Source organism: Pantherophis guttatus, chromosome 3, assembly GCF_059756535.1.
Source record: "Pantherophis guttatus breed Tessera chromosome 3, ASM5975653v1, whole genome shotgun sequence".
NCBI lineage: Eukaryota > Metazoa > Chordata > Lepidosauria > Squamata > Colubridae > Pantherophis > Pantherophis guttatus.
The window spans coordinates 40,940,357-40,965,122 of record NC_142065.1 but is presented as its reverse complement, the minus strand read 5'-3'; the positions used below and the strand labels follow the sequence as shown (position 1 = coordinate 40,965,122).

The following is a 24,766-nucleotide window of genomic DNA, read 5'->3' as shown; positions in this document are numbered from 1 at the left end:
ACAAGGAATTCAAAATTAAAGCAAGATATCCAACATGAAGCAAATAGATTCCATATGATCAGCGGAGAACATAACATGAATTTTACACCTGTGTTAAGTAAACCTGCAATTAGAAGCAATGCCATAGGAATACGAAGTGGCATAAGGAACTGAAAACACAGCAGAAAGAAATATTTTAGCAGCTGAAATGTATGTCTGTGTGTATAAAAGTAGCAGAGTAAGAATTATTGATAGCAACAAACATCACAGAACATTGCCAGCCTTGTTTGCAAGGTTATCCCACTCTAGTATGTTCATATCAAAGAGAAGACAGTGAGAGAAACCAGCCTTAGGGAGTGATGCACAGGAGACTTCTGCTTCATTTATAACCCCACATGAGTTGGAAAAGATTCAATTTTAAAAAGCATTATGCTGCTTACCTTATGGGCCTCTGTGGATGGCAAAGTGAAATTGGATGAGTACAGCATGACCATTAATCATCAGAGAGATACCACCGTGAGAAACTACCCCTGTGGCTTATGTTCACTCGGCAGATAACATTTGAGTTTTACCTACTAGTTGCTGCATAGATCCAGCCGTCTGTTTCCTCTTTCTTGTCTCGTCACAAATGAATGCAAACACCACTACAGATAGAGTGGTAAGTGACATATTTATCAAGTGGTAATGGGGAATGATCCCCAAATAATCAAGAACACTATCATAGGCTTATAGATAACAAGCCGTTATCTGCCTTGCAATATACATTTATGAAATACAGCAAAGGAAAATACCATAAGAGATAGAGAAATGAATGATCTTCAAAACGTCTATGAAATATAAATTTGCCTCAGAAAGAGAAGCCATTTTGTGTAAACTTCAGAGTGTGTTTTTGCAAGATAAACTTCTTCTATCCTTGTATGCTGTTTATGTATGCCTTGTAAATTGGCCATGCTTTAATAATGTCTAACAGCAGTTGAGAAATATACCTGTCATCCAATACTAAAATGCTATTATTACTCAGGCATTTAGTTCTCCCACTTTTCTTCATATAGTTGCTGTTCAAAACTAAGACAGCTAGATGGGAGAGAGGGGAAGGGAGGGGGAAGGGATAAACTGAGCTTTATAAATGACTCAGGATAGACAAAGGTCAAGGATAAAAATCAATTTTGTCTATTGAAGTTAGGAGAAACTCCTCCTAAGGTATCAGTCTCCATCAAGCTCTATAAATGGTTGAGCAATTTAAGAAACAAGTGCAAGTGACTAATCCACTTATTAAATTCTGATTTATGCCTCGATGAACAATAAAAAAGTAAAGACACTCTTGAGTCAAGCAGTTGTCTTGGCAGAGTTAGTGTTTAAATGTTTGCAAATCCTTTTTAATTTTCAGTATTTCTACATAAATATGACCTAAAACATAATCTGTCCTCCATGCAATCTTAAAAACTGGATAAACAGTGCCAATTAAATAAATGAGTTAAAAACATTAAACTTGTTCCAAAGCTACATATTTGTGTGTGGCAAATATGTGAATCTTTGCTTTAGTGACTGGCATGCCCCCTCCTGGGCAGCAATTAAACATTTCCAGTAACTGATCAGTCAGACAGATTGATATGGAAGAAATTTTAATGCATTCCTCCTTACAGAATATCTTCAAACTAAGAGATGTTGGTGGGCTTTCTCACAGGAACTGCTTACTTCCAGTCCCTCCACAAGATTTCTTTAGGATTAAGGTCAGGACTTTAAGTTGGCCACTCCAAAACATTACTGAAAGCAAAAGTTTACATACATTTTGTAATAGACAAATATGTATTTTTTTCCTCAGCAAATAAATGAACAAGTATGTTTAAATTCATTTGTTTAATTGGTTTTCTCTTTATATAGTTCTAGCAATTGTGTGGATGAAAGATCACAGTTTAGGTCATATTTATAGAGAAATACTGAAAACCTAAAAAGGTTCATAAGCTTTTAAGGATCACTTACAGAAATGGTTTGCCATTGCTTTCTTTCTTTAATCTGGCCAACAGTCTCAGAATTGCCAGGTAGTTTTTCATCGAAATGCAAGACAGGGTCAATCCTCCTTAGCTTTTGCAATGGGCAATGGTAGACTAAGAACTGCCATTTGCTTAGACCAGTGAATATGGGGGAGGAGATGGGCACATGGCAATCAATTAAACTCTTAATGAGTAGGCTGAACAGGCTATGCATTTACTTATGCACAAAAAACGATCCTGTCCAAAGTAAAATGTGTATTCTTTCCTACCTTAAAAGGTAAAGAACGATTATAGGGATATGCTTTCTATGTCTCTTACTGTGCATGCCCTGTGGAACAGCATATTCCTGAGACATTGATGGTCCCAATACTGATGGCCTTGTGCAATTATACAACTTGACTTGGATTTGTGTGTGGCCTAGGCATGGCATGTGTGTGCATGTATTATTCCCTTTGTGATTTTGTTAATTTTAATTTGCTGTTTGCTACCCAGAATCAAATAAATAAATCCAAAAGTAAATGTAAATCAGATAATCCTTAAAAAAACACAATATGTAGTGACCAGTTGGAAGATGCCCATAATTAAGAATGGTTCAGAGCCGAGTTTCAGCAGAATTATCTACTGCTTTCAAGACTAGCATTAGCAACACATCTCTGTGGTACTTCTTGCTCCCTTTTCTTCTTCTTGCTGCCTTAGATCAGGATAGAGAGAGTAAAGCAAGTGCAGACTATGGTTCTTTCTTCTTGTTTTTCTGTTAACTGTTCCCTTCTTTAGAAGTAAACAAGTGAACATGCAGCAACAGCAAGAAGCAGGAGGCTCGATGTACTGGCAGTGAGCCCCCTACTGGGCCGTGCATCTTGGCAAGTGGTCAGTAAGACAAGCCTTGTGGGTTAGATTCTTGGCTAATAAACATTTAAGCATATCTCCACTTCAGAAGGAAATTTCAACATAGGATCTATCAGATTTATTGCTTTCTGGAATTTCTGAGAGAGAAAGCAGTAGCCTTAAGTTCAACAATCCTCTCCCCACTCACCCACACAGACATTGGATTGTGGATTTTAAATCTACAATATTTTAGGCTTAAGGAATACAGCAAATTTTTAACAGCCTGTAAAACAAAAGCTAAGTGAGTCTTCCTTCACACTCCTAGTTGCCAATGCTTTTGTAATCAAGAAGCGCTGATGTTAAAGTTCATGTGAACTGAGATGTGTTCAGATTTGGGTCAGCTGATGCCAGAGACCAGAAGGCATGAGGCGTTCAATCTTTTCCATCAAGAAGCTCAAAGGTGACAAAAGAGTTCCAAAAAACTGAAAGAAAAAAAAAAGCTGTAATAAAAAATTATGCTGAAGTTAACAAGAGAGCTGTTCAAGTGTATAATACCCCAAACTTCGGCCTCTGAAGAAAAAATAGAAATATTTCCCAGCCTATATCAGTGGACTTCAATGAGGATGGGAAATAGTCTAGGTATCACACTATAATAAACTTGGGACATTGCCTGGCAGAGAAAAATTATCTCCTTTTCATTTTTTTAAACAAAAGCCTATATAAATATTTGTGTAAACTTAAAATTTTAGTTTGAAACATATAATCCAATAAATTTGAAGAAATGAAGCAGCTGGTACTTTAAAAATAAAGATTTAAAAATGATGAGCCGAACTCCCAAAATGTTCCAACAAATAGGAAGAATTAACCAATGTTTACAGAAGTAGTAGGATAAAAAATATTTTTAATAATACAGTTTGATTGAATTATAGCATATTCAGAATGTTAGGGTTGTTTCCCTTAAAGTAATGTCAGTTTCATTATTTTAAAAATATCCTTATTAGACATAGAGAAATCATGAAAAAGTAATAATAGTAATCTTGATTCTTAGCCCAACTGTTTAAACTGTTATAAAAAAGCCAAGTAGTGTAAGAACTGTAGGTTCTATGAATTTATTCAGCCATCATTTATTAATCATATTTTTTCCAATCATGACTGCTGTCAGCAATCTGAGGCATTTAGATCATACATTATAAAATTAATCCAGAAAGTTAACATAGCAGAAAGTCATGCCAACATGGTCATATCATCTGTAGAGCTTTGATGCAGAATTTTAAAAAAGCTGTCCTTAAAATAATTTCATCGTACTACCAACATACTACAATTTTTCATGTTTCAATTTTTCAAAAATTATGCACAGAAACGAACAAAAATTATCAACCTATGGATGCCATCCTTCTCTCATACCAATAAAATAAATTAAGATACAATTTATAAAGACACATGGAATTTATGGAGCTCTACTTCAGATGGTTTAAATATAGAATTGGTTCATTACACATTTTAAGCCATATACATTTCTTGTAGATAAGCAAAAGCTTCTAATGTTTATAAATCTGAGATGTTCAGCAGCTGTGGAACAGCTTAAGTCTTCAATGTCACCTAATGAGCCTTAACAAAACAGTAAAGATATTTATTCTAGTTCTAAAATCAGATCATACAAGTAAAAAGACTGGGTTTTTGAGATGCAAGGATCATTATCTATTTTAGATCTAAATAGAATCCTAAATAGATCTTTAAAAGAATATGTGTTGGGCCAAACAGATTAAACAGCAATTGGGTGACAATTTAGTAAAGTATAAAACTAATCTTTACTAAAAAAGAACACTCTGATGAAAACCTGAAATTTCATTTCAGAAAACTATTTAATACATGTTATAGCAAGTGGAAAAAAAGAAACCAACACAATTCTATAAGTCTTAAATTCTGTAAAACTAAAGGAACTAAGTTCCTCCTAAAACCAACATAATGCAATAGAAAATATAAATGCAGATTATGCCAACTATGACTCGATGCCTTCTGATTCTCACCAGCATTAGAAACTTCCACAATAAAAGCTCTGAGATTACAATTGATATAGCTATACTTATCGAAAATTCGGGAAGTAACTCAGGATGTTCCTGCACTGGAATAGTTGAGAAATTGAGGAAACCAACAATTAGTAAAGCAAGCACCTATCTTCTTTCCCCAAGGCTACACAGCAATTTCAAGAGCAGCTTCTGAATCAGCCAAGGATGCTTGAAGCAGGACACAGTTTCTTTAAGTACAGTAGTGGCCAAAATTGTGTAAACCTTTTGGGGAAAGTGTATTTTTGAGGTTTGATGGCTAATAACACCACTTTTGGGTGTTACCTAAACCTAAAAGTAGTACTATAAAATTATATATCAATGGAAAGATAATTTAATCAAAAATGTAATTCAACAAAGTTTGTTCAATTATCTGTATTCTATGAAAAGCTATAGCCAAATAACCAGAAAAAGGAAGCACAACTTGCTTAGGTTGATATCAGATAGCCTTCCTTCATCTGATTGTAGCCAATGAGCATAAAAGCTTGAGTGTTTAGAGAGACAAGCAGGTGTCATCTTGTTTTGGCAATGAGCCAATCGGATCACAGTAGGATTCAGTTATTGATGTCATGTATTGAAGCTGAGAGGAGGACATTTGTCAGTGTGTTATGTGATTGCTATCAAGTTGGTTGGGTTTTTTGTGTTCTTTCATTTAGTGGAGCTTGTAAAACATAATAAAAGTAAAGTAATGGTGCAAAGAGTTGACTGGTCACCTAGAAAGCAATGTAAAATAGTATTATTAAGTGAACAAGGCTACAGTTATAAAGAAATTGGAAGAAAAAATGGTGGAAACTTAACCAAAGAAGGCATTTCTAAGTTTTTGAAGAGGCATAAGGAGACTCAGTCACTACAAAACCACACTGGTTAAAGGCAGGAAAATGTGCACAAGAGCCAGTGATGATAGAAGAATTAAGAGACTGTGCCTGCGTGAAAGAAGAAAATAATCTGGCTGTATACAAGATGAAATAGTGCAATGCAATGTGAATTTGAGTGCAAGGATTGTTCAGCGCAGACTGCAGGAATTTGGCCTAAAATCTAGCATTCCATGAAAAAAGCCACTTTTATCTCTCAAAAAACGGTTGAAAAGCAGTACATTCTTGATTAAATTATCTTTCCATTGATATATAATTTTATGGTACTACTCCAAAAAAAACTGGTGTTATTAGCCATCAAACCTCAAAAATACACTTTTCCCCAAAGGTTTCCACAATTTTGGCCACTACGGTATATAAAGAGAGGTATTTCAAGTGCACTTTATTCCAATGTATATGTGCGTAAGACTGATCATGGCATTAGAATGATCAATGCAAGAAACAATTCCAATATGACATGCAATAACACTCAAAACGGAAATCAGTATAAGGAAACAGACTGATTTTAGAAAGGTACTTTTCCCCCACTGCAAGGATTTTCTGAGGTCGAAAGCCTCAGAATTCACATATGTGCCCTGGGCCCTTGGATGAAATGCAAAGTCAATTTAAATGTTATGGGCTGGAAAACAAAGTCTATACAGCAAGAAAATTGTTCTAATGTACTTTTGACTTTTGTTTTTCATTAGTTAAATTAGGCACAATTATTTTGGTAGTTAAGACTGACAGCCTGAAATACTACAAGAAATTGATCCTAGAGTTTGATAATTACACAGATAAAATAGTTAGAACTGAGGCAGAACTGTTGTATATCTTTCAACAGTTTACAACATGTAGCATTGGTATGCAAGAAAATCATGCTGGCTTCTTAGAAAATTTGAAATAAAAGAATTGTAGTGGAAATTAATATGTCATTAAGTATATACATCAATCAAGTGAATCAGTACAGCAATCTGGAAATAAACTGTGTTCTTTTTAATCTAATATAAGATTTTTGAAAATGAAATATGTCAGACTCAATATTTATTAGTCTATATAAATTTTCTAAAATTATATTCTATATAATTTTATTCTTTCTTTTTTAAAGAAAAAGTTGGGAAGCAGTACAACCAATTATTACATAAGTATAATTTAAGTTAAGTAGGTCATAAACATCTTGCCATAATAGAATTCTATTTTGCTATACTCAGATCAGGCAGTCATTCTTCCAATCTCATTTGTGGCACTTAGAAAAGATCTCCAGTTCTTTTGGTTTCTAGGGTGCTGAAGAAAAGTTCATTCTAAATTAACTGAAGACCAAGTCTTCTCTAAAACAGTAGCACTTAACAAAATATGGCTGACAGATCAATAAATATGAAATACTACAGGCTAAAAACTTTAGATTCTTAGATTCTTTTTTAACAGGCCCTCTGATTGGAGGGGAGGGGGACATAGATTATGCATGCTGTGAAGTTCACCCTGAAGTGTGTGGCTTTCATTCTCAGATTGAATTTTCAAAAATGGTAGCTTTTATATCCCCTCTATAATTAGAAGTTTCAAACCAAGGCAGAATATAGGCCTGCATCTCCAATAAATTTTCCCTCTTGGATTTTGATCCAAGATGATGAAGATCTTTAGGACTCCTTGGTTGTCTCCAATCCCCTTTTGATTGTAGGTAGATCTCAACTCAGTCATTGCCTAAGTTTGAATAAGTAAAATCAACTATCGGCTTAAACTAACATTCTTCCCTGAGGGCCCAGATCTACTGACGCTATTAGATAATTTTTAGTCAACTTGGAAGACCACCTTGGAGATAAAATTACAAAATATTGGCTTATCTATAAACCAATAACAGCTCTGCATTCTTTGGGTTTTTCCAAAGTTAAAGAAATTGCCAAACAGCAAATAATTGATTTGCACGGAGATAATGCTGGGAACTTCCTTTTTTTAAGATTGGGGGGGGGGGGCTAAAATAAACCTTTTGCCTTGGCTAAATATTAAAACAAATTTGCTACTGCAAAGTATTATAGGGTCTTTGCCCTAGCATATTTTAGCATGTCTTCATCTTTCCTGGAAGATAATCTCTTCATCTCAGAGGGAGGGTCTGTCCCTGTCATTTGGGAACAACTGGAACTATGGGTCATGTACTGCTGTGTTACCAATTTTATGAAGAAATTTGTCACTTGCATTTTACTTTATTTCTAAGCATGTTCTCCAGTAGAGTACATCCGACATTTAATTTCTTCTCGCACTCCGTAATAGTGATTTACCTTTAAATTGCCAAAATTTGTTTCAATTGGATTATTATTTAATTCAATTGGGTCATTGAATTACTGGAACATGATGACTATTATTCAATCTAACCACAAACAAAATATATAACCTGGCAATTGTATTTGAACAAAAATTATTGTTTTACTCTGTTGTTTTACATTACTCTGAGTATGGTTTTTTGATAACATTGTAAAGTATTTGTACAATTTAGTGATTTAATCTTAAATATTTAATTTTTAGTATGTCAGTATTTTTTATACATTTTATTTTTTTTCTAATATAATCAGAAATTTTATGGATTGCTATATGAACTCTATAAACTGTATTTCACAAATGTACACTATTCTGGTCAGGAACTATTATAATGCTATTCTGTTCAACTGTAAACTGAAAGAATAATGGATCCTTCTCTTTCCTTAGATTGGATTACAAGTGCAATCACATCAATTTCTGAAAAATCAAGAAATGAGAGTTGCTTTTTTAAAAAATTCACTTAACAACTGTATTACTATTTTAACTGCAGTGATTCACTTAACAACTATGGCAAGAAAAGTCAAAGATGGGACAAAATTCACTTAACAAATGTTTCGCTTAGCCACATAAATTTTGGGGTCAATTGTGTTTGTAAATTGAGGAGTACCTGTACATTACTGAAGTCTTACCAAAAATATGTAACAATATATTGTATATGCTGACCAATCCTTCATCAGATAATTAGCTGTTATTCAGCAGCTCCAAGCAAGGGAGGGGGTGGCGGGCGGGCAGGGAATTAATTTTTTAATAGATATTTTATTAAAAAATTAGGATATATGTAACATTTACTTTTATTATCCTTTAAAAATACATTGTTTTCTTATCTTTTATAAATGTTATACATATTTGTTTGCATAATTATGAACCACGTCAGTCATGTTAGACTTTAATTATACATTTATATCACTAAAATATAATTTATTCAGACAATAATAACTTTAGTTTTGCCATAAGTTTTATTAGTTTATAAAAATATAAGTACATAAAATAGACAGAAAAATGAAAATAGGAAAGCAAAGGAGAAGAAGGGAAAGAAGAAGTCTGGGGTAAAAAGGGGAAAAAAGGAAAGGCATTGACTTCTGTCTCTTTTTGACACAGTAGAATAAGATGATAAAATGTAACCTCAACTTTTTACTTTTATAACATTTTATACTAATCATTTCTATAACAACAAACCTATCTAATCAGCAAATTCCAATAAATTTATTGACTGAATGTACTTTAAAATGCACTCTTTCCTTGGAGATAAGAGGAAAAGATTCTCAGCTCTAAGCAATATAGTAACCCATCATATTTAATTCTTTAAAAAATAAAAGGCAGGTAGGAAAACTGTATAAAAGAGATATTAAAAGAACTAATTTTCAGGGGAAGGAATGAAGAAGAAGATAGTGACACAAATATGTTTTGCCATGGGAATATTTAATCAATTTTATTTTCTGAATCTGAATACTGTCAAATAGCAATTTCTACTTCTATGGAAAAGCATAATCATAATTCATAGTACCAATCATCTGAATACTATTTAAAAGTGTGTGTATGGAAAAGATCCCAATTCATCTGAAATTAAGTTGGCATTAAAGATAAATTTGGACAAGTTTTAACTGAGTATAATTTTAATTTGTGAAAACAAAACAAGAAGTACTGTGTTTCCCTGAAAATAAGAACCTGTCTTATATTTTTTTGAACCCTGAAATAAGCGCTTGACCTTATTGCCATGCACTCAAAAACCCGATTGGGCTTATTATCAGGGGATGTCTTATTTTTGGGGAAACAGAGTACCTACAAATAAATGTACAGTGGACAATTAAATGAGCTGAAGTAGAATAATGCCTAAGAGTGATAGCAATTTAAATCTTGCAGTATAGAATCAAGACTGAACTTCGTTGAAGGCTGCTATAAGGATTAATGAGATAATTTAAAGTTCTTTGCATACAAGAACACAACAAACACACAATGTTTTACTTTATAAATCTTCAGATTACTTAATAATAACCTGAATGCCTCAATTTATTGAAAAGGCTCAATAAATATTCATCTCTTCATGCTAGGTTTTAAAAAGTGCATTAAAACAGTCATTTCAAGCATGTTGCACAGAATCAAATTCCTTGGTCTTTAAGGGTAAAATATCATTGGACAATTATATTTGTTTGTAATATACTAACACTAAAATCCAAGCACAATTCAAAGTCATTATTATGTGTTTCTAATTCATGATGTGGGTAAAATCCATATAAAGTAACAAGATAGGAATGTATTATAATAGATTTCTCTCAGGAACCTGTAGTTTATACCTTAAAACTACTCAAAATAATGGATTTTACCTCTTAGTCTTAACTTTAGTTAAGACTGCAAATTTCACAGGATAAAAGAAATCCATTTCCTTTAGCATTCAAGACTAGGGAAGGTTCTTAAAATTAAACGTAAGCAAATGCAAGTTATCAACAGGAAAATGTTGCATACCTTGGAAACAGTCATCAATAACTGTTTTGCATTGCTTCGTAATAAAGCTACCCCTGTTACTTCAGCTCTTAGGAGGTACCATCTAAGATGAAAGGAGAAAGATATCAGATGGTCCTTAACTTTTCCATCCTACTTGCATCTGTAATAAGGCTACATTAAGATGAAGACTGTTGTGCAAAATCAGTATTCCATGTATAGATTTTCATAGCATATAAATCTAGTGCAGATTCATTTGTTTTGTAATAAAGAACTCTAAAACAGACTACTGGCTTTTCCCCTCTTCATGTTAAACAACCATGCAGTTCAGTTATGGTAACCCTACTTCCCAGTGGGACATCCAAAGCTTCTGGAAGGCAAGACTTCAAATTCTGAAGCCCTTTCCAGCTGAAACAAAAGTAGGCCAACATTTCTGCACCCCACTGGACTCCATTCGGTTCCATGGAGCGACTCTGCCAAATCTGGGCTGTTTGCTGTCATATTCCATTGTGCATATACTACAGCTATTAAAAGATTCTCTGTGGGTTTTGGCTTCTCAACAAGTTTTTGCAGTTTGGCTACAGTTTTGTCTGGCAATCTGATTGTATAGGAAACAATGGAAATATGATCCAGTAAAAATATAAAAACCATTGCTATTCCACTAAATATATTAAGTTTTGTTCTTGTACAAGATTATACATCACTGATTATCTAATATGTCCATTTAAAATGTCTTTAAACTGAGACAAATAGTGGCAAGCTTTTTTTTTTTTTTTTGAAATACAATTTGTATTCATGAGGAATTTGGAAGAGTCTGAGTATGTACCAATTTTTAAAATTTAGAAACAGGTTCAAAATCTTACGAGTTTCTTTCACACACAACCTTGAGAGAAATGGTGTCTGGAATGATCCAATTGTTCTAGCATACATAACACTGAATTCAAATTCCCTCTCAGCCATGAACCTATAGTGAGGTCTCAAAGTTTATGAACTCTTTTAAATTTTCAGTATTTTTATATAAATATAGCCTAAACCATGCAATTAAACAAAACAGTCAAAAACATTATACTTATTCATTTATTTATTAAAGAAAATAATCCAAGCTATATATTTGTGTATGGCAAAAGTATGTGAGTCATACACTCAACAAATGATTAAAGCAGAAGAAAGTTAATGTTTGGGAGTGGTCAACTCAAAGTTCTGACTTTAATCCTAGAAATTAAATCCTTGTGGAAGGACTTGAAGCAAGCATTTTGTATGAGGAAACCAACCAAAATCCTTAAATTTAAGCTGTTCTGTAAGGAGGAATGGGCTAACATTTAGAATCGATCATCTGTTGTCAGAAATGTTTAATTGCAGCTCAAGGGTGGGCACATCAGAAAGAAAAGACTTACATACTTTTGCCACACACAATTATGTAGCTTTGGATAATTTATCTCAATAAAACAATGAACAAGTATAATGTCTTTGTTTAATTGGGTTCTCTTTATCTAATTTTAGGACTTAGTGGAAAACTGATCATGTTTTAGGTCATATTTAGGCAGAAATATTGAAAACTCAAAATAGTTCAAACATTTTAGTACACTGGGAATTGGGGTTGGTGGCTAAAAGCCACATATATTATATTTCATTTCGTGGAAAATGGGCAGCAATCAAATTCGTCACAGTTACTAGAATGGTTTTTGTCTAATAATTAAGGGGGACCCCAGCTCACTTGTATGAAATATAAAATCTATTTAATATCCAAATCATTATCCAAATAATGTGGAATCCATATTAAATCTTATATGAAACATAGGCCATAGAATGAAAATAAATAAGGAAGCAACAAACAAAACAAAACAAAAAAGCTGGGCCTGTTATGGGATGTCCCAAGGCAAGGGTGTTTGTTTTATTGTTTTTGTTTTTATGATAGCTGTTTATTAGTTTTACGGTTGTTGTGAGTTTTTGCTTAAGCAGTGTTACTTAAGATGGGTGGCCATATCAATCAATCAATCAAATAAATAAGTAAATGTAATGGTTATTTTAATATTTAATTTAGCTTCAGAGATTAAAAATGTCTAATTGAGTCTTTTTAAAACAACTCTTTGCTCAGTGTATGTTAAAAGTTCAACACAGCTCCAACAACAGTTATTCAGCTGCTCAAATCTTCTACATTTAAAATGCATAAGGACAAAACCAATCTTAACCTTTTAGAAGATTGGAAAATGAATGGATTCAATCTATAACATCAGGGTCAACAGGATTACGTGAAGTTTAGTAACTCAGTATACCAAAGGAACACCTTTTTTAGCACACCTCTTACAAAGAACAGTGCCTTTGGGGCACATTTCAAAGATCTGATCTATAACACTGTGTCCATAAGCTAATTTTTGCACCATCACTATAGTTAATTATCAACAGATCATACTTTTGAGACCACAATTTTACAGGCAGCTCAGACACACAGTACACCCACTGCTATGATTCTAGGTCTCCTCATAGCCTCCAAATAGTCATAATACTTTCCTGAGATAGCATGCCATTTTAACTGGCATTCAAGAAACTTAAAAACAAAGGGTTATTTTAAGATAGGGGCAGCCTATGTATTTTAATTGACACTCAAATTATGAAATAACATGAGAAAAATATATTAAATCCCAATTTAAGATTTATTCCAGTTAAATAATGTTAACCTCATGGAAATGTCTATATGTTTAAAATAATCTTGCTAAAAAACAAGATTATTATGTTTTGCATGGAATCTCCAATACCTATTCAGTATTCTAGCCATGATAGTCTTATTACTTTTTCTATCCCACTTTATTTCTTTCCGCCAGACCCAAAGCAATCAATATCTAGTGGCAAATAGAAAAATTAGAATTTAGTAAATATTTTATTAAAGATACACACAGAATCACATCAAGATGGATTTCTTAAAGTTATGGATATTCAAACAAAAGTTCAGTGATGTTATTTATTTTATACAGATCCACTAATCATGAAAAATAATTGAAACTATAGCCTTATTTGGCATTGCATATGTAAATAATTCCACTTAGTTCTGAATAGACAATGAAAAACCGTCACTGTATCAATTATCCCAGAATTAAATATTTTTTAAAGTGTAAAGGTAAACGTAAAAGCTTCCCCTGTCCATTCATTTGAAGGGGGGGGGGGTTTGCTCATCTCCATTTCATAGCTGAGGGAGTCAGCATTGTCCAAAGACATTTCCATGGTCAGGTCGCCTGCATGACTATTTGCTGAGGTGCACAGAATGTTATTACCTTCCCACCAAAGTGGTATCTATTTTTTTATTCCCATTTGCATGCTTTCAAAACTGCTAGATGGGGGGTATCTGTAGCAACGGGAACTCACCCCACTGAACAGTGCTGAGGTCTTGAACCCAGGCTGTCAGCATTTCCAGCTGACAAGCTCAGCATCTTTAACTGCTCAGCTACCACACCTCCTGTTTTTAAAATATAGGTACTTATTTTAAAATAAGTAGGTAAACACTGTCTTTTTCTATCATATAGGTAGTGGTGATTAAGTGATTATAAATAATGAAGCATGTTCTTTTCTCAGAAATGTTAAATGTGTCTGGATAACAACAAAAGCCATTACTACTTTAATCAAATGACAGCAGTACTAAACACACATGATTTTTCAATTCCAGAGCAAGACTCCAGTGTCAGAGCAAGCAGAACAAATGAGTTAAATCAATTTACATGTTAAAAATGAAAGCAGCAATCCTAAAATTCATCCAGAAATTAACTGCTTTTAATTCTACATCGGTATTGAATCATTTTCCTAATTAAAAACTCATTTAAAGAAGGGAAGGAAGATGACTAGTCCCCTTCCATTTTATAACAAATCACTTTGTTATGATTGTAAAAAAATATGGAAGATGATAAAACTGAAATAAAATGGAAAACATCTTCAAATTTCAAAGAGGCCTTCCTGCTGTCCCTTTTGCCAGTTCAACACTGCTCAGTGATGTTTTAAGCATCAATTTCACTGAAAAACCTTTTTCAACAAGAACTTTGAATGTCATTCACATATAAAATAACCTATCTAAAAGCAAATATTAATTAGTTCGAGCTTCCTGTACTTATCATATGCTATTTGTTAAAAGTACTGATTGTGCCCATCTGTTAATTGAATGACAACATTCTGAACTTAATTCAGAACTAATTTTTAAAGTTGGGGGCGCCCCCTGGAGCAGACTTGTAGCAACACACAAATACAGAGTGGAAGAAAGCACACAAGCAATTATTTGTTGCTTGTTAATGTAACATTTTACCTTATTATACAATTTGACTGATACATCTTCAGAAATCACAATTTTATTAAAGCAGTCCTAATAGTATTAATCAAGCAGATTTGCTTTTTCTTCCCAGTAACAAATCCAGCAACATTTTCCTACAATAATTTTTAAATTTGGTGCTAACTAGGTTTATTAACATACAAACTGATTTTAGTAATGCCTAATTAAAATGAAATACTGATTACATGAGGCTTTGATATACAAATTAGCAGTTCTGTTCAGTTTCAACACTCTATTCATTACATTATCTGATTACCTGGTGAGGGACCAATTCTTTCTATCTTTTTTAGTTTTTTAAAGCTTATATTTCAACATAGCTCCTTTTCGTTAATTTTGTTTTATTTTATGGAACTATTTACTGATATGAAATCCTTCAGTTTTTATGATAATGAAAGTTTGCTTTTGGGAAGAATTTGTAATAAAAATTACAATTTGGTGTCATCAAAAACCACCATAGAACAGAAACTAAACACTACTAGAGTAAATCATATATTATTTTACTAACTATAGTATATAGTATTTTAGATTCAGGTTGGTGTCATAAAATGAATATCATAAAAGAACTTTGAATTTTATTAAAGGGAAAGAACTCTTGATGACAAGCCCAACTAAGTCCAACAATATAATCTAACAATTCATTATTAGATACTTACAAGAAGATTTTCTTGTTTCTTTTAATTTAAAAGATACTTATGCAGGATGCTCACAGTTGGGAATAATAATTTATTTTTCTAGCTAGTTTAATCCTGTTTTTTGAGCTCTATTTAAAAACTCACTGAAGTCCACTATATTCTCACTGGTGTAAATTTAGATGGGACTGCAAGTTTGGTAGCAAAAGTATTTAGAAATTCATATAGATGAAACTCTGAATCTACAAAAAAAATGTATCTAAAGTAATGCAATGAGTTGGAGTCGGATGTCAGGTGAAATAAAGTCTCTTTCTCTCTCTTCAAACAGTGTCTAGATTACTAACAGAACAAAAAAAAAAACCGTACATAATTTCAGATCTAATCAATTGTACACACAAATTGAATTTTATTTTCAAATTTCAATAAATATATATTCTGAAAATACAAGTAAAAAATAAGAAAATTCTGCATGGTTCCAATTTTACTGTATCAACTACTCTATTACACTATATTTTCCTTAGGGAAGGTGAAAATGTTTGCAGATAGACTTGAATTTATGGTAGGAACATCTAGGTCACAGCACCATATTACAAATTCCATTCAGTTCCCCCCAAAAGTTTATTTAGAAAAAGATACAATTATTTATTATAATATATTTGTCCAATAACAGGAAGGGATACTGAGGGAAAGTTTCTTCTTGCCCAGAGAGCTTACAATCTAAATATGTTCATGCTGATGAAATAAACATTAATTATTAACAAATTTTAACAGTTACAAAAACATTATTTGAAATGGCCGAGTAAGGTTCCCAACCTTAAAAGCCAAAAATTGTGACACATTAAACGTTGCTTCTTAATTTTAGACAGCCTAAATAAATCTTAAGATTTTCATCTGATCTTTAATAATTTTTTCTTAAAAGAGAAAGAGAAACCACAGTCAATGTTGAATCAGATTTTTAGATGTCTGTGGCTCTATCTGCAGATGAAGGTCTCAATTTCATTCAATTTCTGCATGCCTCACAAACATCTTTAAGAAAACCCTGGAGTAGAGACAATACTTACAGCTTTAGCAAAAATGACCATGAGTTCTGGAAACTGGTGTGTGAGGAGGGCTAACATTGCTGTGAAAGAACATAGCCCTGCTGTAAAATGGATGAAAAAAGGAAGATCTTTCTGGGGATACACGGATACATCATGAAATGCTGAAAGAAAGAAAAACAACAGCCAATTTTTGTTGAATTAGGAATTAGGAAACAGGAGCCTGAGTGGCACAGCAAACTAATGCTACTGTTAAAGGTAGTATTTAGTTTCCAGCTGCCTGCAATTACTGCGAGTTCAATTCTCACCAGGCTCAAGGTTGACTCAGCCTTCCATCCTTTCTAAGGTAGGTAAAATGAGGACCCGGTTTATGGGGGCAATAAGCTGACTTCGTATAAAATATACAAAAGTATGAAGGCTATTGCTTAACGCATTGTAAACCGCCCTGAGTCTCCGGAGAAGGGCGGCATATAAATAGAAAAAAAATGTAAATGATTTTATATTGCCACATTTTTTTTCAGAAAATCTTACTGGAGATTTTTCTACTATAATGAAAACCATAATTGTATTTTTAAATTTCATTTTAAGTAAAACATAGGAGTTGAAGACTGACCACTGTTGAGCACTATTAAAGTAAAGTTAGCTCTAAATAAAGATTTCTAAAGATGTTAGTTAAGAGCAGGAATAAATTTTATCAAGCTTTCAACAAGCTGAAAGAGGACTCTTAAAAAAGCAGGCTGTAAGTATCCTTTCTACCTTTTCTAAATGTTTCCTAAATTGAACATAAAGCACATGCCAAAGCAGTTAAAATATTTCAATTGCTACCATTATATATTGTGTCACTGCAGCTATCTACTGGGTTAGGGAACATTTATAAGATAATATTATCTTTCATTTATTTGCTTGTTTTTAATACTGATTTTTTAATATTTTATTTTTATAGCTTTAAAATGTAATTGCATTGGTGTTTAATGAATTTATTATTAATACTGAATTTAATACAGTAACTGGATGTTATTTATTTATTACAATTGGGTTTCATTTTCACAATTGTATTTTATTTTATTTATATACTGTATGTTATTCTGTTCATATGGCATTCAAAAAATTTCTCGTTTATACTATCACAGGTGGAAGCTAGTATAATTTTTGAACTTCTCTTTTAAGTCTCTGTACTTTAAACTAACAATAACTACAGTCTAAAATGTTCCATTAAAATAGAGATTTCCCAATTCATTTTTTTAAAAAGTTCTTCCTTTTTCAGATAAAGTAGTACTAATATTACATATTAGTACTACACACACACACACACACACATATATATGTTTGTTTGTTTGTTTGTTTTTCTTTCTTTTTCATAGGTTTTATGTATATTTCTCTTTAGCCAGGTTCTACCTATGTAAACCAAGATATTATGCAGCCCTAGTTCAGTGGAATCACAATTCACTAGTTTCTGGGATTTTTTTCTTCTGGCAGCCAGCAGACCCTTTGCTGCCCATTGGGAGACTAAGATAGATCTTATAAGGCCGAAATAGATCCATCTTAGTCTCCCAATGGGCAGCAAAGGGTCTGCTGGCTGCCAGAAGAAAAAAAGCCCAGAAACTAGTGAATTGTGATTTCACTGAACTAGGGCTGCATAATATCTTGGTTTACGTAAGTAGAGCCTGGCTAAAGATATATATATATATATATATATATATATATATATATATATAGAGAGAGAGAGAGAGAGAGAGAGAGAGAGAGAGAGAGAGAGAGAGAGAGAGAGAGAGAGAGAGAGAGAGAGAGAGAGAGAGAGAGAGAGAGAGAGAGAGAGAGAGAGAGAGAGAGAGAGAAATATATAAGAAATATATATATGTATATGTATATGTATATGTATGTATGTATATATGTATATATGTATTGTATTAAAAAAATGAATAGGCTATTGCAAATAACATAAAATTGCTCTGCCAGTATGATCTAATTGTATAATACATTGTAGCCCCATTGAGCAGATTCTGTTGCACTTTAAAATATATTTTGAGATCATAGTCTTCCATATTTTCATCATTGTTAATTACCAAATAATTGGTAATTACAAAACAGAAGTTTTGTTTAGTAATAGTCCATCTATTTGTTTGCTTGTTTATGAAATTTACAAGCCACCTAACTCAAACAATGTGACTCTAAGCATATGGCATAAAAAGCAAACAATAAACCAAAAAACAAATATTCCCCCATAACATTAAATATGTACAATATATAAATACAAAATCTAAAACAAAGCTCAAACAACAGAACAAAACAACCAAAAAGATTTTCCAGTTCAAGTGGACCCTAAGACCTGGAGGAAGGGCCAGGACTTTACTAAAGTACTAAAGTACAGCTTTACTAAAGTACTAAAGTACAGCTTTACTAAAGGGAGCAGAGGTGCCTGTTGAATATGGACTTTGTACATCTGTAGGTTTTTTTGGTGTGTGTGTGTGGATCATTAATTTGAAAACTCCCTGACATTTAATCTTGGCACTGAAACATATTATGTTTAAATACAAAGCTAATCATAAATAAAATGAACAGGAATGCATGAGTTACTATGTTGAAATGTCTGCATGCATAGGAGTTTAATTATAATTGAAGCTTAATGCTTGGAGTTATCCACTAGCCAAAGTATTCCTTGTGCAATATCCTGCATGAGTGAGAAATGACTAATTTAAAGCAGTCTGGGGAATATTTTAATTAATTGTTAAGTACAGCTTTTTAAGATTTAATCTTTACCAAATAACATTTATCCCAATCCATCTATGGCAGATGTGTTCCTTGGCTGTTCTGGTTATAAGCATTCCTTATAATTTATTTTAAACAAAACAGACCTCAACAGCAAGTACTATGAAACAATACTTTATAAAGCTTTACAATTATGTGAAAAATTTACACCCAGCAACAGAAAAATTAGTAACGTATTTTTAGGCTGCCTAACACCATCAGTCAATCTTTACAAACTTTGCAAGGGTTTAATTCATGTTTATGATAAACTAAAATAGAACCGCAGTGCTGCGATAAACAATATAATCTTGAAGCCATTATTATGCAAATGCTTAAACGAACAGCATTTATTTAAAAGGAGTTTCTAAATTATCTGGAATATTAGATATATGCATTTTAGGAATTATATGTAAGAACTTTTTAAAGATATTATCTTCAATTCCATAATCAATTCTGATCCTAATTGTGGCCGTTAGTCAAGGACTACCTAGCTAAACAGTAAAATGTCACTATAGTTAGCATGGAATACTGCATATAGTATTTGTATAAAGAGGGTAACAGTCTAATTTTTATCTGATTAAAAAAGGATTATATAAAATCTACAGTTGACAAAACTGTGAGCAGTGGAGTCAATAACCAATATTCATGGTTTCATTTCTTCCTTTGATATACACACACACACACATACATACATTCATACATAAATACATACATACACATACATATCAGAGGTGGGTTGCCCCCGGTTCGGACCGGTAGTAAAACCAGCGGGAGGCTCCGCCCACTGACCCAGACGTCATCATAGGTGATCTGCGCTTCTGTGCATGTGCAGAACAGCGTGTGTGATACTAACCAGTAGTAAAGGTAAGTAGAACCCACCCAATACATATATATGTTTACATGTGTGTACACAGTAAACACAGTAGGAGGTGGGGGGAGACAGAAATAGAGAGGAAAGGAAGTCATGGCTGGATGGAGTTAAAATTTGAAATGACAGAAAGATATAGTGAGGTCTGTTGGTATAAAACAGATTTATTTTAATTTAATTTTTCTTTTTATTATTTCCTATCTCCAACTCTTAGTTATTACTTTTTATTTCCTTTTTGCCTCTCCAAAAATGGAGTAGGAAACTTTGTATCATTCTACACTATTCATATATGTTCAGATTGCCCGTAGAAAAAGAAGCAAATACCAACTGAAAATACTTTACCATTGACTCATAATATCACTGGTATAATTTGCAATTCCTATAGTTTGAAAACTTTGTTCAATAAATGCTTCAAATGTTTGTTCTGATCCGAGGATACAAGAACAAGCAACACCTAATGTGATTCCCTTGAACTAAGCAATCAATCAAGTGTGTATCTAAGGAAGGTTATTTTATTCTGTTCAGCTGAAGCAAAAATATGACTTTAATTCAAATATGCAGAGAATTTATCACATATTCTTTTACATCTTGGAAATAAAGGAATATTACAAGTTATTTTCATGTATTATTTTACAAGTTGTTGGTCTCCAAATGCTATTAGTATACAGTTCTAATTTTCCTTATGACTGATTATTCAAGCCATTGCTAATGGAAATCAGAAGACATCTTAAGGGACTACTGTTCCTCACCATGCTTTATAAAGTAAACATTTCAATGTAGAAAGGGAGCTGCACTGCAAAGACTGCACATTGCAAATTTAACATAAAGCGAGATTCTACTATAGAAGATAAATACTACCCTTCCTCATTGTCATGTTTAAAATTAACAATATTTAAACCTACAGATGTATGGAATGTGTTTGCATAGAAATATAGTATACAAATGCTATATCTTAGATAAAGAAAAAAAATGTATGAAAAACGCCGCTTACTTGGTAATAACTCTCTGTCTGCTGTCTCTGTGCAACTAGGATAAGGATAAAATAGATGTCCCTTTTCTAATGGATATGGAATCATTCTAAATGCTGAAAGAGAGATAAAAATGATTGGCACAAAGTCATGGAAAAACTGCTTTATAATTTCTACAAATGTTACATATATAGAATTTTGGTAAAGTCATTTCTCAGTGTAAAGTCTGTAAAAAAGATAAGAAACTTGTCCATGAGAATTTTGAAAATAGTATCAGTATAAAATACAGTGAGATTTGACTAGCAGTCACCAAAATAAAACACAAAGGAGGATTTCAAAACAGATATTTAACAGGAAAACATATTTAAGTTTGCTTTGATGGATCTGCAATCAAACTCTTTTTAAGCAATGCCATCATTTCCTCATCAAATCCACTAAATTTACTTTCAGCAACCTAGTAACAGTGTAAGATCACTCTGATTCAAATAAATATGATGATACTTCTGACCTCTTTGATTTCAACAAAGTGACACCCAAGTACTATTATAGGAACAAAAATAAACCTCAAAATACCTTACAAACTATATTGTGATACTTTGATATAGAGGCTTGCTTTCTATATAGCCTAATAATGAATTAAGGATCTATTCCACTTGGAAAAGTTTTGTTGGATGGTACAGTATAAACAAAACAATAACTTGCAATGGAGGTATTTTGAAAAAGTATGCCACAGTGGGATGAAAAATGATTTCTATGTTTCTATTATTTACTAAAATAAACATCTCCAGAAATCAGCAGTTTCCTCTAAGTGTTCTGAAAACAATTTCTTATAATTCATCTTTTTCTAAATTTCTAACAAGTCTAAAATGAAAACAACAGTTTGAATTAAGTTTCCCAATAAAACAACGATAAATTGAATGAAATTTGGGAGTTTAAGAATGACATTTTATTTAAATGCATTTTATTTAGCAGCTTTAAAAACAGAAATGCGGAAAAGCAGACTAATAAGTATCTGTTCAAAAGAGAAATATAGTGAGGGAAGAAGAGAGATTTATGAATTCTTATTTTCCTTAGGAAAAAACAAACTTCTAAAGCAGACATCAATTCTGTCTAAGGTTTGTAATGCTAGTAACAACTGTATTGTTGTCATAAGTCAACAAGAGATCAAATTCTAATTTACTATCAAGCTGTCATTTACTATAAGCCATCAACCGATTATGACTACCATTAAAACAAACTGATCAATTCAAAGATTCTGCTAAAATGTGTTAGAGCACATTTTATTGTATTAAGTTATTGTACTGTATTACACTAGTAAAAAAATAAGTTTGTACTACTGACAGAAGAATACTTACTGCCTTCCCATGTGCAGTGCAGCAAGTTAAGGGCCCCTTCTATTCGCTTCCAGTGCTGAAGATGGAAGAATGCATAGGCTACTGCTTCACTGTCTCCACGCTTCAGAATGTGCTCAGGAGGCAAAATTAAGCTTTTCATTTCTAGCAAGTACTGGAGGAAAAAATGAGAAGTGATGAGAAACTATACAGAACATGACACATAAGTTTTTTCTTCTTAAATATTTTTAAATTACTTTAACCTTGATTTGTGTACCAGAAAAAGCATTGCTTGTAAGAAAATGTGAATTATTTGGCAAATTAATTTTTTTTTTTAAAAAAAAAGGGGAGGGTGTGAAAGACCAAATCAATTTAATGTGGATATTTTATTTGAAAACACTATTGTTAGGTTCACTGCTTTGTGAAAAAGTTTGATAAAAGATTTAAATTATGTGCCTTCAAAAATATTATCCTGGTAAAAGATAATTCTGATAAAACAATGATTTGTGTACAAAATAGGATAGGATAGCAGGTCAAGCAGATAGTTTACTGGGGTGTAATGCAAGTGTTAGAGATTATTACAATAGTATCACATACTTTCATTCATATAACTCAAAAGTGATGTGCTTGCTCATTATACTTGGAGTTATCCATTACCAAGTAGGTTTCAAATGAAACTCTCCAATTCCTATATTGAAAAAAGCAACAAATTTAAAAACTGATGTTTTTGCTGCAATGTCCTTCCTTCTGTCCTAATATTGCAACTGAAGATACTTTCTTATTGAGTTCATTATTGATTCTAAACCTGAAGCAGAAACTAAAATAAATGCATATAATAAATTATTTTTAAATACTTAGAATGTACTTGTAAACTAATACTAATAACGATCTCCTTCCAGCGTTATTATGGATTCTTATCACGCAAAAACTACAGTTGTGCCCTGAAAATATTTTATGTGAAATATATCCTTGAGGAAAGTACAAATATTCAATTAACTAATGTCTACAATTTATGAATTAGCTGTTCCACTTAGTAATAGTTAATTCAATTTCATATTTGAAGTATTAGATACAGTATTTGATTGTACCCAATACTTCTGTTGATTCTAAGAATGTAACCAGCAAAACTCTAAGAATGTAACCATGTTGTTGCTTTATTCCATCAGATACCACGAACAGAGAGATTATTTACTAATCCAGTTTAGAGGATTTAACTTTCCCCATTCCAATTCTTGAAGGAATGTAGCCAAAGTTGTGGTAGTCAAACCAAATGCATTTACTGCCTGACTGATTTTTCTCTTAGTGCTTGAGTTTATTTACTGGAAGGCAATACTCTTACTAATCCTATCTAATTCTTCTTGATCATTTTTTTAAACCACTAAGGAATCATTCACACATTGTCATAATGTGAAAGTGGCTTCAAATATCCAGCCTCTGCTATAATTGTTTTTAGTCCATGAAATTATTAGCTTGGTGTTTGTTTATAGTTTTTAGAACCAGAGTTACCTTTGATTAAAATAATCTTTTAATCAAAGTTAAGTGGGCCTAAAAACTCTGACATGTTATTTTCCACAGCCCTTTGACATATAACTCACAATAATAATAATAAAAAAAGAAATCTGAAAGATAATAACATAAAATATAAGAATATAAGAATATAAAAGATAAGAATATAAAATTATTACTATGACACTAGTTTTCTTGATATGTGATACCAGTCAGAAGTACATAAAACATATTAAACTCCTCAAAGACACAGTAGTCCTGAAGCAATAGGACAGACACCTCATTTTTGGGTAATAATACATCCCAGTCTTCCACCCTAAATGCAGAAGCTAGAGAAATGAGACTGCCTGAAATGAATTTGCTGTGCTTTTGATCAGTCATGCAAGGAAGCAGAAAATCCTTAGAGCAATTAGCTCTCCCAATGCATATTCAAGAAAAGAGAAGACTAGATGAATAAAATCAAACCTCAAGGAAAGAACCATTTGGACATCCTGATTATCAAAAGAGGATTAAGTCCAGGGAGAAGCCATCCTTCTATTACTAAGGCTATAAAGGTAATATATTATCAGTGACAGCAATGGCTATTTGAAGTTCCAATTACTGTGTACACATTAATTTAGGAAAAGATGAATTGGGCATAAAATTTCTCATTCTGTTTCTCCCCCCCCCCCCTTGGGCAATACAGATTTTACAAAAAGTCTTTAATCTGTTACACTTATATATATTAAAATAAATGTAAGTATTCCAAATATGCTCACTGGAACAAAAATAATTAAGAATAATGTATTTATATAATTATTTTTATATTTCCCTTACACAAACTAAGGATAGAATCCTTTGCTTTACATACTGGGATAACCATGGAACTGCCAATGATAGAAAGAATGCTTTTTTATAATGGTCATATAAAATTATGGTTATCAGGAT

The 24,766-nt window shown here is 32.5% G+C and overlaps 1 protein-coding gene across 4 annotated transcripts in view; it reads right to left on the bottom strand.

The window, feature by feature from the left end:
* Positions 1 to 2,919: 2,919 nt before the first annotated feature.
* The window catches only part of ST7L (suppression of tumorigenicity 7 like), a 41,098-nt gene continuing 19,251 nt past the window's right edge, over positions 2,920 to 24,766 (bottom strand). For 2 of the 4 annotated variants that reach the window (XR_004590825.3, XR_015733026.1), the window contains 5 exons: positions 22,358 to 22,508; positions 21,026 to 21,118; positions 16,446 to 16,585; positions 10,474 to 10,555; positions 2,920 to 3,277 (listed from right to left, as the gene is read on the bottom strand). Coding sequence is in view for 2 of the 4 variants with exons in the window: in XM_034414296.3 (XP_034270187.1) it covers positions 3,182 to 3,277; positions 16,446 to 16,585; positions 21,026 to 21,118; positions 22,358 to 22,508 (480 nt within the window). In the remaining 2 variants the exon portion in view is untranslated. The remainder of the gene's footprint in view (positions 3,278 to 10,473; positions 10,556 to 16,445; positions 16,586 to 21,025; positions 21,119 to 22,357; positions 22,509 to 24,766) is intronic. The other 2 variants (XM_034414296.3, XM_087889373.1) reach the window with 1 other exon arrangement.